Genomic DNA, 15,892 nt, shown 5'->3' with positions numbered 1-15,892 from the left:
CATTCCGTCTCCACACCAAAGGCTCAGGGCAAAAAGCCTTGACAAGCCAGAGCAGGTAAGTTAGGACTCCATGGAAAGGGAGCCTGCTTCTCACAGTGAGGCATCATATTTGGAATGCATCTCTTCCACAATTTGAAGTGAATATATAAATGACTAGAGAGGTAGAATAGTGTCTTGATGGAGGGAGGACCTGCAGGAAAGTGCCTGGGTCCCGAGCTCCCCAGCCATTGTCTGACGGGGCACAGCCTGACAGCTCACTGCTGCGTTCACCCCTTGCTCAGGTCCCCAGGACCGCACACAAGTCCCACATGAGCAGTCAATGAGTTAACGCGTGTAAAGCACTTACTAAGTCCTGTGTCAGTGTTAACCACTACTGTTATAATTATTACTGTCAGTATCTCCTCCACTATCCTGTCATTACAGGAGACACTCATGGCCCCCAGAAGCACATCTTACGAATTATCTATCATGCCCTAGGCTGGGAAGAGCTTGGTCCTGCCTGGCAAAGAACGTGCTCCTTTTTTTGGACATTGTTTTCCAGAAGAACAGTTTGAAGACACTTTAAAGAACATAGTGGGTTGTGAATCTCAGTAATCTATACAGGCCCTTGTGATAGGGTCTACCTTTCCCTATTGGCATCAAAAGATTTTCAGAGTGCTTTCTTGGACCATTGATCACTCAGTTTCAGACTTTATGCAGTGGACAAATTTAAGTCCCTTCAGTATTGGACGGGAAATTTAATTTTCCTGAGAAGAAACTAAGAGAATATCACTATTTCCAGCTGAAATAGCCCACAGAATTTAACTTTCTTTTTTTTTTTTTCATTTCTTGAGTAAATTGTGGTCATCCATATGGACCATCTGAAGGCAAAGAAAATATGTATTTTCACAAAAAAAATTTTGCAAGAATTTTAAAAATATACTGCTTGAGTATTATTTAGTCAAAATGGAGTTTCCATTTGGCCAAGGCACACTTTATTGTTGAATTATTCTTTCAATGTATTTCAGTAAATGTATCCAATGCTTTTATCAATATCTACTAATTATAATTTTTTAAAAGGCAACAGCAGCCCTTATAAATAAAGTAGCCAATGTCTCATTTACATATGACATAACGGAATCCTAGAGCTGTTCATTGACTTCCAGGCTCACAAAGACCCTGACGGACCAAGATCTTACTAAAGAAATCACAGGAATCGCCTTCACTCTACAGTCCTATTTCCAAGATGATGTAATATTATGTCATAAGTGTAAAACATAACAATTGCAAGAAATAATATATCACATCTCTAGACCTAATTTGCTCATCTGGGAAGTGATTAGCTCACACTTAAAAGACACTCACATATTAGCACAGAGATTTCAAAAACTGATCATCAGTTAGATGCCAGGAACAGTGTTCAATCATTTATCATTCCTAGAGCATATTACTTTTGCAGTTTTTATGTCTGTTTTCCTATTTCTAGCCTACAACTTACTAAATCTACCATGGTTAATAATAATTTCTGTACATTAAACAAGTAAACAATGTCATAATTTATATATGATGATTGAAAACCATGGAACATCACGTGAAAGATATCCTCCCATCATTTCACACTACAGAGAATGCATATTTATGTTAGGGAAGCATTTATGTCAAAAAGAAGTAGGAAGACAGAGAAACATTTCGAAGGAGGACACCCCAGAAAAGTACCCCAGGAACCCAGGGGTGCTCCTGGTCTCTAGTAACTTAAGGAAACAAAATTCCACAGGCCTGAAATGAGGCCACAGCCTACAGTGACTCCTCCTTGGAAGTGTGACACACAGAACTCTGCTCTCTTTTCATTCACAATCAGACGTTACACAATGATCTTTTCTCATTACCTCAAATAAAAGAAAACATTAGGGATAGAAGATTTGATATAACATAAAGAATTCCAAGTATATCATTGATAAAGAAAGCTAAATTTCTGATTGTTATTGCTAGAAACAGGAAGAAACATTGCATGTGAATCATCATGACTCAAAGAAGAAAACCAATTCACTGATCTAAGGATGAAATATTTATGAGATGTTTGTCATCAGATGAATGAGGGTATATGTATTCATTTGTCTTCAGGTGAAAGACAGCACTCCTTCAAACATGGCAGTTAAAATTCATCTGCAAGACCTTCATCAGCACCTTCAGAGTATTTTGAATGAGTTTTTAATTCTATGGGCAATGAACAAGGATGGAAAGATTAACAGACAAGGGGATGTGACTGCTGTCTCTACGTCCTAAGCTGAATACGGAAATTATTCAAGTGCAAATATAAAGTAGACAAATCAAGATTTAAAGTAAGAATAAAGAGAGAAAACTGAATAAAGGAAGAATTACAGAGATTAGTGTGTAAAATAGAGCCAACAGCTTTTCTCATTTAGCTGACAATTACAATGTCTTGAGTAAGGCTGTGAGACAGCCTCAGGGGAAGTTCACGAGCTCCTCTGGGGTGGACATGAATGGAATAGGACACGTAGAAAAGCAGTATGAAGGAGTAAGAAGGTCAGCAGCCTAGAGTATATTAAACAATTTAAACTTGTGGGGAAAATAATGGTCAAGTTCGTGATTATTATCAGTCAAAGGGAAGAAATATTCATCGGCCCACATCAAACCAGCCAAGATACTGCATTGCTGACTTACAGGCAGATGTGTTTAATTTGATGAAATTGTTTTTCAGTTCCTCTTTGATGACAAGGTACTGGTTTAGTCCTAGCCATACATGTACAGAGGAGAGGGTCCTGACCAGGAGCTGAGATTATTCTAGCAAAGCACCACATCCTCTCTTATGTTATTTTGCTTCTGCAAGTTTTCAGTTTGCATACAGCACTGGAATGAAAACATGGGCCAGAAGAATGAAAGCTCAACTGACTTCATCCTCCTGGGCCTCTTTCCTTGGTTCAGACACCCCCACCTGCTCATGCTCATCATCCTCCTTTTCTACACCATTGCCCTGACTGGGAACTCCTTACTGATCCTCCTCATCTGGCTGGACTCCCGCCTCCACACGCCCATGTACTTCCTGCTCAGTCAGCTCTCCCTCGTTGACCTGGCTTACATCTCCAGCACAGTCCCCAAGATGGTCATCAACTATTTCACCGGGAAGAAGAACATTTCCTATTTGGCCTGTGCCACTCAGCTCTTCTCTTTCCTCACCCTTGGCCTTGCTGAGTGCATCTTGCTGACACTCATGGCCTGTGATCGCTATGTAGCCGTCTGTAAGCCCCTGAGATACACAGTCCTCATGAACCCCAAGGTCTGTCTCCAGATGGCTGCTGCAGCCTGGATTGGGGGAGCCCTTGCAGCCCTTGTACATACCGTCTACCCAATGAGCTTCCCTATGTGTGGTTCCAGGGAGATTAATCACTACTTTTGTGAGATGCCTGCCATCTTGAGACTGTCTTGTACTGACACATCAGTCTATGAGATGGTGATATTTTTGACAAGCACTGCATATCTCCTGGTCCCATTTAGTCTCATCCTCACCTCCTATATTGTCATCTTCCTCACTGTTCTCAAGATGAACTCTCGCAAAGGCAGGAACAAAGCGCTGGCCACATGCTCCTCCCACCTGACAGTGGTAAGTCTCTACTTTGGTCAGGCCATCTTCATCTACATGACGCCCACCTCATCCCACACACCTGACCAAGACCAGCTTGTAGCTGTTCTTGGCACTATAGTGACCCCCATGCTCAACCCACTCATCTACAGCCTTAGGAACAAAGAAGTGTTGGGGGCTCTGAGGAGGTTCACGGGAAGGTGTTGCAATTGAGAAGATGCCATGTTCTACAGTGTCACTCTTGGGGATGTCCCATCCTCAATGTTAAAAGAAGTCATAGTCACTGGATTGTCATCCTGGAAATGTAACAGCATAAAGGAGCAGGAAGATCTTAGGATACATGCATATTGACATTTGTCTGTTGACATAAAGTTGTTCTTATCTCCATAGTGTGACTCCAGTTCAGTACAAGCTTAATGTGTCACCTATCTTTAGCTTATGAGGAAATTACATGAATTTTGACAATAACATCTATGCAGAAATAAATGATCTTCACTGTTTTTTAAAGCTTTTTTTCGGGGGGGTAGGTAATTATGTTTCCTTAAGTTTGTAATAGAGGTACAAGGATTGATCGCAAACATGGGTGTGCTATATCCTCCCCTCTAATTGAATTTCACTCTTCAACAATTCAGTGTATCGAGCCAGATAATCCAAAACTGATTGTCATCCTATGAATAGCTCCTTGATTGATGTGTATTATTTTTAAGTTATGACTTCTGTCTTTGCTTTCCATTCATCAATTCATTCTTAATGGCTCTGATTGAATCCTCACTGTCTGAAAGATGAAAGATCACGTATTCAATGAACTATTTCTATATAGCGCTTCTTTTCTCCAGTCTCCTACTTGTACTCATATATCATTTTTATGCTTTGTTATATATAACTTATGGAATTTTATTATTTACACCTCTAAATTAAAAAATTTAGGGGGTGGCCGAGATGGCTGAGTAGAAGGACACTCGTGGCTCACCCTCTCCCACAAGTATATCAAGACTGACATCCACGGACGCACCCAGCCCATCAGAGCACCTGCTGAACTTTAAGAGAACAGCGCCTTCTTCAAAAGACAAAAATTGCCACAAATCTGCTAGGAGAAAAGGAAAAAAAGAGAGAATAAAAGGAAAATAGTGTGGGACCGGTCCCACGGGGTGGGAGCGGCAAAGGAAGAACAGCGCTCGTTCACTGGGTCCCCTCATCTCCAACGCAGAGGTCAGCGTGGCTGAGGGGGACCCTGTGACGCTCAGATCTGTACAGAAGAGCCCTTGACCGAAGAAACATTCAAAAAAAAAAAAACTTCAAAGTAAATCTGTCCAAAGTGGTAAAAGGCTTATATAGAGAGAACAACAAAATATTGATCAAGAAAATTAAAGGTGACTTACGGAAATGGAAAGATATCCCATGTTCCTGGATTGGAAGAATTAATACTGTTAAAATGGCCATACTACCCAAAGCAATCTACAGATTTCATGTGATCCCTATCGAATTACCCAGGACACTGTTCATAGAACTAGAACAAATAATCCTAAAATTTATATGGAATCACAAAGGCCCAAAATTGCCAAAGCAATACTGAAGAAAAAGAATGAAGCTGCAGGAATAATCCTCCTAGACTTCAGCCTTATTCTTATTATTGAAACTTAGAAAGCAGAAACCTATGACACTCACAAAGAAGATTGGTGATTTGCAAAAAAGTCACTGATGTCTTCGCAGGGATTGGCTCCTCCCATAAAGCATCTGAGGTGGCTGTTCTTACACACCTGCCCAAGTGTGACTGTAGAGTCATGTTCATCATGAAAATGGCGGCTGTGAGACCAGGCCATGTGGTCTCCCAGGGCTAGCTCAGCCCTCTCACACGGTGTTCCTAGATGGTGAGCAGGCGGTATTTTGAGCAAAATGTTTCTCTGAAGGAACTTGTTCCATCTGGAAACTCAAAAGAGTTACTCACAATTAAACTACTAACCATAATAACTGTTTCTAGAACACACACAGCAATTGACTCATTGAAATTCCTTCTTTTAGATGACATTGCTTGTGATTTCTCTGACTGAAAGAACAAAGTTGATGCTTCTCAATTCATACTCTCTCCTTGGCTTTCTACTGTGTAATTAGGTTGTAATAAGATAAACTAATACAAGAACCCACAATAATTTGGAATAAAACTGAAATTATAAAGTGTATGACACTAACTGGCTTTTTTGCCTGGGATTTTGCTTCAGGGTTCATGTTTGTTCTGATACAATCTTCTTTAAAAATCGTTTTTTATTCTCCATTATTTCAAGGCTCATCCAAGTACTTTGCTATCACATAGTCAACTTGCAATTTCTTTAACATGTCCATCCCCATAGAGACAATCAACACCCAATTATGTTACTTTCAAACAAAACGTACAGAATATGAGGCACTGTTTACACTGTATAGTGCGTTTCTAAGAGCCCTACACTTATTCTAGGCCTGTAATTAATTGAAGTCTGGGGACAGACTCCCATGAGACACCCTTCAAGCTTTCCTCACTTGTGTGGACACAGAGGCTATAGAAAGACTTGATCTAATTTATAACACAACACTGAATCCTCACATATTCATCTCAGACCTAAAGCAGGTGTGCGTCAGATGTGTAATTCCTCCATTTTCAAGGACCTTGAAATGTGACAGGTCGAGTTCCTGAAGATAATAATTTACTAATGTGACACAAAAGAGCCACGCTGCACAAGGGGAGGGCAGCCGCTACCGGAAGTTCAGCAGGCAGCAGTAACCAGGAGGGGCTGGAGCCAGGGGAGGGAGAACATGTTTACCTATTAATGAAACAATTGCCTTCCGTGCAAGTGAACGGGTTCTTCATTCCGTCTCCACACCAAAGGCTCAGGGCAAAAAGCCTTGACAAGCCAGAGAGGTAAGTTAGGACTCCATGGAAAGGGAGCCTGCTTCTCACAGTGAGTCGTGATATTTGGAATGCAACTCTTCCACAATTTGAGGTAAATGTATAAATGACTAGAGAGGTAGAATAGTGTCTTGATGGAGGGAGGACCTGCAGGAAAGTGCCTGGGTCCCGAGCTCCCCAGCCATTGTCTGACGGGGCACAGCCTGACAGCTCACTGCTGCGTTCACCCCTTGCTCAGGTCCCCAGGACCGCACGCAAGTCCCACATGAGCAGTCAATGAATTAATGCGTGTAAAGCATTTAGTAAGTCCTGTGTCAGTGTTAGCCATTATTATTATAATTACTACTGTCAGTATTTCCTCCACTATCCTGTCATTACATGAGACATTCATTGCCCCCAGGAGCACATCGTTACCAATTATCACGCCCTAGGCTGGGAAGAGCTTGGTCCTGCCTGGCAAAGACTGTGCACCTTTTTTTGGACATTGTTTTCCAGAAGAGTTTGAAGACACTTAAACGAATAGAGTGGGTTGTTAACAGGAGCAATCTATACAGGCCCTTGTGATAGGGTCTATCTTTCCCTATTGGCATCAAAACATTTTCAGAGTGCTTTCTTTGACCGTTGATCACTCAGTTTCAGACTTTATGCAGTGGACAAATTCAAGTCCCTTCAGTATTTGATAGGAAATTTAAATTTCCTGAGAAGAAACTAAGAGAATACCACTATTTCCAGCTGAAATACCCACAGAATTAAACTTTCTTGTTTTTTTTTTTTTATTTCTTGATTACACTGTGGTCATCCACATGGACCATCTGAAGGCAAAAACACATATTTTGACAAAAATATTTTGCAAGAATTTTAAAAACATACTGCTTGAGTATTATTTAGTCAAAATGGAGTTTCCATTTGGCTAAGGCATATTTTTTTGTTGCATCATTATTTCAATGTAACTAAGAATGTATCCACTGGTTTTATCAATATCTACTGACTAATTACAATTTTTTAAAAGGCAACAGCAGCCCTTATAAATAAAGTAGCCAATGTCTCATTTACATATGAAATAACAGAATCCTACAGCTATTTATCGAATTCCAGGCTCACAAAGATCCTGACAGACCAAGATCTTACTAAAGAAATCACAGGAATCACTTTCACTCTATCGTCCTAAATACAAGATAATGTAATATTATGTCATTAATGTAAAACATAACAATCGCAACATGTAATATATCACATCTATACGCTTAATTTGCTCATCTGGTAAATGATTAAATCACACTTGAAAGAGACTCGCATATTAGCACAGAGATTTCAAAAACTGACCATCAGTTAAGATGCCAGGAACACTGCTCAATCATTTATCATTCCTAGACCAAAGTACTTTTGCAGTTTTTATGCTTTTTTTCCCATTTCCAGCCTACAATTTACCAAATCTACCATGGTTAATAACAATTTCTATACATTAAGCAACTAAACAGTATGTCACATTTTACATATGATGATGGAAGAACGTGGAACATCATTTTAAAGATTTCCTCCCATCATTTCACACTACAGAGAATGCATATCTATGTTAGGGAACAATTTATGTCAAGAAAATGTAGGAAGACAGAGAAACATCTCGAAGGAGGACACCCCAGAAAAGTACCCCAGGAATCCAGAGGTGCCCCAGGTCTCTAGTAACTTAAGGAAACAAAATTCCACAGGCCTGAAATGAGGCCACAGCCTACAGTGACTCCTCCTTGGAAGTGTGACACACAGAACTCTGCTCTCTTTTCATTCACAATCAGACGTTACACAATGATCTTTTCTCATTACCTCAAATAAAAGAAAGCATTAGGGATAGAAGATTTGATATAACATAAAGAATTCCAAGTATATCATTGATAAAGAAAGCTAAATTTCTGATTGTTATTGCTAGAAAACAGAAGAAACATTGCATGTGAATCATCATGACTCAAAGAAGAAAACCAATTCACTGATCTAAGGATGAAATATTTATGAGATGTTTGTCATCAGATGAATGAGGGCATATGTCTTCATTTGTCTTCAGGTGAAAGACAGCACTCCTTCAAACATGGCAGTTAAAATTCATCTGCAAGACCTTCATCAGCACCTTCAGAGTATTTTGAATGAGTTTTTAATTCTATGGGCAATGAACAAGGATGGAAAGATTAACAGACAAGGGGATGTGACTGCTGTCTCTACGTCCTAAGCTGAATACGGAAATTATTCAAGTGCAAATATAAAGTAGACAAATCAAGATTTAAAGTAAGAATAAAGAGAGAAAACTGAATAAAGGAAGAATTACAGAGATTAGTGTGTAAAATAGAGCCAACAGCTTTTCTCATTTAGCTGACAATTAACAATGTCTTGAGTAAGGCTGTGAGACAGCCTCAGGGGAAGATCACGAGCTCCTCTGGGGTGGACATGAATGGAATAGGACACGTAGAAAAGCAGTATGAAGGAGTAAGAAGGTCAGCAGCCTAGAGTATATTAAACAATTTAAACTTGTGGGGAAAATAATGGTCAAGTTCGTGATTATTATCAGTCAAAGGGAAGAAATATTCATCGGCCCACATCAAACCAGCCAAGATACTGCATTGCTGACTTACAGGCAGATGTGTTTAATTTGATGAAATTGTTTTTCAGTTCCTCTTTGATGACAAGGTACTGGTTTAGTCCTAGCCATACATGTACAGAGGAGAGGGTCCTGACCAGGAGCTGAGATTATTCTAGCAAAGCACCACATCCTCTCTTATGTTATTTTGCTTCTGCAAGTTTTCAGTTTGCGTACAGCACTGGAATGAAAACATGGGCCAGAAGAATGAAAGCTCAACTGACTTCATCCTCCTGGGCCTCTTTCCTTGGTTCAGACACCCCCACCTGCTCATGCTCATCATCCTCCTTTTCTACGCCATTGCCCTGACTGGGAACTCCTTACTGATCCTCCTCATCTGGCTGGACTCCCGCCTCCACACGCCCATGTACTTCCTGCTCAGTCAGCTCTCCCTCATTGACCTGGCTTACATCTCCAGCACAGTCCCCAAGATGGTCATCAACTATTTCACCGGGAAGAAGAACATTTCCTATTGGGCCTGTGCCACTCAGCTCTTCTCTTTCCTCACCCTTGGCCTTGCTGAGTGCATCTTGCTGACACTCATGGCCTGTGATCGCTATGTAGCCGTCTGTAAGCCCCTGAGATACACAGTCCTCATGAACCCCAAGGTCTGTCTCCAGATGGCTGCTGCAGCCTGGATTGGGGGAGCCCTTGCAGCCCTTGTACATACCGTCTACCCAATGAGCTTCCCTATGTGTGGTTCCAGGGAGATTAATCATTACTTTTGTGAGATGCCTGCCATCTTGAGACTGTCTTGCATGGACATATCAGCCTATGAGATGGTGAAATTTGTGTCAACCATTGTATTTCTCCTGGTCCCATTTAGTCTCATCCTCACATCCTACACACTCATCTTCCTCACAGTTCTCCAGATGAATTCTCGCAAAGGCAGGAACAAAGCGCTGGCCACATGCTCCTCCCACCTGACAGTGGTAAGTCTCTACTTTGGTCAGGCCATCTTCATCTACATGACACCCACCTCATCCCACACACCTGACCAAGACCAGATTGGCACTGTTCTTGGCACTATAGTGACCCCCATGCTCAATCCACTCATCTACAGCCTTAGGAACAAAGAAGTGTTGGGGGCTCTGAGGAGGTTCACGGGAAGGTGTTGCAATTGAGAAGATGCCATGTTCTACAGTGTCACTCTTGGGGATGTCCCATCCGCAATATTAAAAGAAGTCATAGTCACTGGATTGTCATCCTGGAAATGTAACAGCATAAAGGAGCAGGAAGATCTTAGGACACATCCATATTAACATTTGTCTGTTGAGATAAAGTTGTTATCTCCATAGTGCGACTCCAGTTGAGTACAATCTTAATGTGCCACCTATGTTTAGCTTATGAGGAAATTACATGAGTTGTGACAATAATATCTGTGCAGAAATAAATGATCTCCACTGTTTTTTAAAGCTGTTTTTTGCGGGGGGTTGGTAATTATGTTTCCTTAAGTTTGTAATAGAGGTACAAGGATTGATCGCAGGAACATGGGTGTGCTATATCCTCCCATCTAATTGAACTTCACTCTTCAACACATAGTCCAGAACTGATTGTCATCCTATGAATAGCTCCTTGATTGATGTGTATTATTTTTAAGTTATGACTTCTGTCTTTGCTTTCCATTCATCAATTCATTCTTAATGGCTCTGATTGAATCCTCACTGTCTGAAAGATGAAAGATCACGTATTCAATGAACTATTTCTATATAGCACTTCTTTTCTCCAGTCTCCTACTTGTACTCATATATCATTTTTATGCTTTGTTATATATAACTTATGGAATTTTATTATTTACACCTCTAAATTAAAAAATTTAGGGGGTGGCCGAGATGGCTGAGTAGAAGGACACTCGTGGCTCACCCTCTCCCACAAGTATATCAAGACTGACATCCACGGACGCACCCAGCCCATCAGAGCACCTGCTGAACTTTAAGAGAACAGCGCCTTCTTCAAAAGACAAAAATTGCCACAAATCTGCTAGGAGAAAAGGAAAAAAAGAGAGAATAAAAGGAAAATAGTGTGGGACCGGTCCCACGGGGTGGGAGCGGCAAAGGAAGAACAGCGCTCGTTCACTGGGTCCCCTCATCTCCAACGCAGAGGTCAGCGTGGCTGAGGGGGACCCTGTGACGCTCAGATCTGTACAGAAGAGCCCTTGACCGAAGAAACATTCAAAAAAAAAAAAACTTCAAAGTAAATCTGTCCAAAGTGGTAAAAGGCTTATATAGAGAGAACAACAAAATATTGATCAAGAAAATTAAAGGTGACTTACGGAAATGGAAAGATATCCCATGTTCCTGGATTGGAAGAATTAATACTGTTAAAATGGCCATACTACCCAAAGCAATCTACAGATTTCATGTGATCCCTATCGAATTACCCAGGACACTGTTCATAGAACTAGAACAAATAATCCTAAAATTTATATGGAATCACAAAGGCCCAAAATTGCCAAAGCAATACTGAAGAAAAAGAATGAAGCTGCAGGAATAATCCTCCTAGACTTCAGCCTTATTCTTATTATTGAAACTTAGAAAGCAGAAACCTATGACACTCACAAAGAAGATTGGTGATTTGCAAAAAAGTCACTGATGTCTTCGTAGGGATTGGCTCCTCCCATAAAGCATCTGAGGTGGCTGTTCTTACACACCTGCCCAAGTGTGACTGTAGAGTCATGTTCATCATGAAAATGGCGGCTGTGAGACCAGGCCATGTGGTCTCCCAGGGCTAGCTCAACCCTCTCACATGGTGTTCCAAATGGTGAGCAGGCGGTATTTTGAGCAGCTTTTCTCATTTAGCTGACAATTACAATGTCTTGAAAAACACCCTAAGACGGCCTCAGGGGAAGTTCAGGAGCTCCTCTGGGGTGGACATGAATGGAATAGGACACTTAGAAAAGCAGTATGAAGGAGTAAGAAGGTCAGCAGCCTAGAGTATATTAAACAATTTAAACTTGTGGGGAAAATAATGGTCAAGTTCGTGATTATTATCAGTCAAAGGGAAGAAATATTCATCGGCCCACATCAAACCAGCCAAGATACTGCATTGCTGACTTACAGGCAGATGTGTTTAATTTGATGAAATTGTTTTTCAGTTCCTCTTTGATGACAAGGTACTGGTTTAGTCCTAGCCATACATGTACAGAGGAGAGGGTCCTGACCAGGAGCTGAGATTATTCTAGCAAAGCATCACATCCTCTCTTATGTTATTTTGCTTCTGCAAGTTTTCAGTTTGCATACAGCACTGGAATGAAAACATGGGCCAGAAGAATGAAAGCTCAACTGACTTCATCCTCCTGGGCCTCTTTCCTTGGTTCAGACACCCCCACCTGCTCATGCTCATCATCCTCCTTTTCTACGCCATTGCCCTGACTGGGAACTCCTTACTGATCCTCCTCATCTGGCTGGACTCCCGCCTCCACACCCCCATGTACTTCCTGCTCAGTCAGCTCTCCCTCATTGACCTGGCTTACATCTCCAGCACAGTCCCCAAGATGGTCATCAACTATTTCACCGGGAAGAAGAACATTTCCTATTTGGCCTGTGCCACTCAGCTCTTCTCTTTGCTCACCCTTGCCCTTGCTGAGTGCATCTTGCTGACACTCATGGCTTGTGATCGCTATGTAGCCGTCTGTAAGCCCCTGAGATACACAGTCCTCATGAACCCCAAGGTCTGTCTCCAGATGGCTGCTGCAGCCTGGATTGGGGGAGCCCTTGCAGCCCTTGTACATACTGTCTACCCAATGAACTTCCCTATCTGTGGTTCCAGGGAGATTAATCATTACTTTTGTGAGATGCCTGCCATCTTGAGAATGTCTTGTACTGACACATCAGTCTATGAGATGGTGATATTTGTGTCAACCATTGTATTTCTCCTGGTCCCATTTAATCTCATCCTCACCTCCTACACACTCATCTTGCTCACAGTTCTCAGATGAACTCTTGCAAAGGCAGGAACAAAGCACTGGCCACCTGCTCCTCCCACCTGACAGTGGTAAGTCTCTACTTTGGTCAGGCCATCTTCATCTACATGACGCCCACCTCATCCCACACACCTGACCAAGACCAGCTTGTAGCTGTTCTTGGCACTATAGTGACCCCCATGCTCAACCCACTCATCTACAGCCTTAGGAACAAAGAAGTGTTGGGGGCTCTGAGGAGGTGCATGGGAAGGTGTTGCAATTGAGAAGATGCCATGTTCTACAGTGTCACTCTTGGGGATGTCCCAACCTCAATGTTAAAAGAAGTCATAGTCACTGGATTGTCATCCTGGAAATGTAACAGCATAAAGGAGCAGCAAGATCTTAGGACACATGCATATTGACATTTGTCTGTTGAGATAAAGTTGTTATCTCCATAATGTGACTTCAGTTGAGTACAACCTTAATGTGTCACCTATCTTTAGCTTATGAGGAAATTACATGAGTTTTGACTATAACATCTATGCAGAAATAAATGGTCTCCACTGTTTTTTTAAACTTTTTTGGTGGGGGAGGTAATTATGTTTATTTATCTATTTAAATTTGTAAGAGAGGTACTGGGAATTTAACCCAGCAATGCAAGCATGCTATCCCCTCCCGTGTAAATGAACTCTACCCTTCAACCAGTGTATTGGGCCACATAGTCCAAAACTAATTGTCATCCTATGAATAATTCCTTGATTGATGTGTGTTATTTTTAAAGTTATCATTTCTGTCTTTGCTTTTCATTCATCAATTCATTTTTAATGGCTCTGGCTCATTCTTCACGTCTGAAAGATGAAAGATCACTTATTCAATGAACTATTTGTATATAACCCTTCTTTTCTCCAGTCTCCTACTTGTACTTATATATCATTTTTATGCTTTTTACATATGGCTTATACAATTTTATTATGTACACTTCTAAATTTAAAAATAAAGGAGGCATCCAAGATGGCAGAGTAAAAGGATATTCGTAGCTCACTGTCTCCCACAAATACACCAAGACTGACATCCATGGACCCATCCGTCCACAGAACACCTGCTGAACTTTGACAGAACACCATCTTCTTCAAAAGACAAAAGTCGCCACAAATCTGGCAGGAGAAAAGGGAAAAAGGAAGAAGAAAAAGGAAAATAGTGCAGGACCCGTCCCGTGGGGAAAGAACGGCAAAGGAGGAATAGCGCTTCATCACTGTGTCTCCCCTTCTCCAATGCAGAGGTCAGCAGGGCTGAGGGGGAGCCTCCAAGGCTGGGATCTGCATGGAAGAGCCCTTGACCAACCGAACTAAGTTAAAGGGGCACAAAGGGTCTCTGAGACCCCCAGCCCTAGAGGCAAAGCGGCAGATGTGGGACAGGACAGACTGCCTGGGCAGAGGACTCAGGCCAATTGTGCAGAGGCAACCTCAGGGGACTGCAGTGTGCTGTGCGCCACAGCTGGGAGGGTGTACAGATCAGAACAAGCCTAGGTCCCCCATGCAATACACACACACACACGACACACACACACACACACACACAAAAGCAAACATCTTGTAGTAGCCTATGGTGAAGTAGAATATGAGAATGAATGGATGTATGTTCCTGTGTGACTGAAGCATTGTGCTGTACACCAGAAATTGACATAACATTATAAACTGACTATACTTCAATAAAAATATATAAAAATTAAATTAAATTAATAAATAAATAGTGAAAAATAAAAGAAGGTGAGTTTAAAGCATCAAGGTTTTAATGGGGCCTGCAAAACTAAACATCAGCTCAAACAGAGCTAATTTAAAGAGTTCAAAACCTCCCCACCATTGATCAAGCTGGGAGGGCAGACGTAAATAAACGCCAGCTGCAAAGTTAACAGGAAACTATTTCTTCCAGGGCAGCCTTCAGCTGTAAAGCTAAGTGACTCTTGCTTTCTTAACTTACCGAGAAACTTGCCTAGAAAATCTAAGTCACTTTGACAGACAAGCATCCCTGATCTCCAACCTAGGAGCCAAGGTGCAGCTAAGGGATTTCTAAGTATTCACTTCTATCCTAACTTTGTCATTTTGGGGTCCGCCTCACAGTCCAGGTCTGACATAGTCTGTTTACATACAGCTATGCTTCACTTTGAGCTTCAGATAAATTTCTCCCAAGTGTCATCCTTCCACCAGATCCTGTAATAATTCTCTGTTTGGGGAGATGCCCCAGAGTTCTTACTCAAACTGAGAAACTTAATTATGTGGGACTATATGTGTGTCCCCGGTTGTCTAGTTGGTTGGTCTAGCACAGGGTTTCTCAACCTCAGTTCTACTAACATTCTGGACCAGATAATTCTTTGTTGTGGGGGTGAGGGAAGCTGTCCTGTGCATTGTTTGGCAAGCTCAGCGACATTCCCGACCTCTACTCACTTGATTCCAATAGCACCCCCAGTTGTGACAGCCAGAAATGTCTCTGGGTATGTTGCCAAATGTCCCCTAGGGAATAAATCAATAAATCATCACCAGTTGAGAGTCACTGGGCTAGGACATGTATTCTCAACGGAGGCCATTATTAGAAGGAAGAGGGTGATTTTTAATTTTTTAAGTTTTCTAATTGGAGCATTTTTTGAGGGAGGTGGAAGACATCTTAGATATTACAATGGTGTGTGGCCCTCCAAAGGGTCACAGCACATAAACAGATAAATAATATACCAGTGGTATTAAAATTCCATGGGCGGGGAGCCAATTCGGAAGAAAAAAGGCCTAAAAACAAGAGGCTCCCGGGAGGGACAATAAATGAAAAGAAGCTGAGACACCATTTTGGATGAGCTGCAGCGGAAGCAGCAGTGAGAAGGTTGGAATGGCCTGAAGTGGGAGTTAGAACATGAGGAATGGCAGAGTCCAT

At 41.6% G+C, this 15,892-nt stretch overlaps 2 protein-coding genes and 1 pseudogene across 2 annotated transcripts; all 3 read left to right on the top strand.

Annotated features, from left to right (window-relative positions):
- Nucleotides 1-2,860: 2,860 nt before the first annotated feature.
- LOC102529131 (olfactory receptor 2T27-like) lies at nt 2,861-3,790 on the top strand. Its single transcript, XM_015252178.3, has one exon. The coding sequence runs from the start codon at nt 2,861-2,863 to the stop codon at nt 3,788-3,790; it is 930 nt and encodes a 309-aa protein (XP_015107664.1).
- A 5,479-nt stretch (nt 3,791-9,269) lies between these two features.
- LOC102529396 (olfactory receptor 2T27-like) lies at nt 9,270-10,199 on the top strand. Its single transcript, XM_015252179.3, has one exon. It carries the CDS (start codon nt 9,270-9,272, stop codon nt 10,197-10,199), a length of 930 nt encoding a protein of 309 aa, XP_015107665.1.
- Nucleotides 10,200-12,331: 2,132 nt separating this feature from the next.
- LOC102529656 (olfactory receptor 2T27-like) lies at nt 12,332-13,260 on the top strand (annotated as a pseudogene).
- The last annotated feature ends 2,632 nt before the right edge of the window (nt 13,261-15,892 follow it).

This window comes from Vicugna pacos, chromosome 3 (assembly GCF_048564905.1).
Source record: "Vicugna pacos chromosome 3, VicPac4, whole genome shotgun sequence".
Lineage (NCBI taxonomy): Eukaryota > Metazoa > Chordata > Mammalia > Artiodactyla > Camelidae > Vicugna > Vicugna pacos.
The sequence above is the reverse complement of the archived record's forward strand: the minus strand, read 5'-3'. Positions and strand labels throughout refer to the sequence as shown.

Coding starts and splice junctions, on each gene's coding strand:
- LOC102529131 (XM_015252178.3), top strand. CDS start 2,861: ATGGGCCAGAAGAATGAAAGCTCAACTGACTTCATCCTCCTGGGCCTC.
- LOC102529396 (XM_015252179.3), top strand. CDS start 9,270: ATGGGCCAGAAGAATGAAAGCTCAACTGACTTCATCCTCCTGGGCCTC.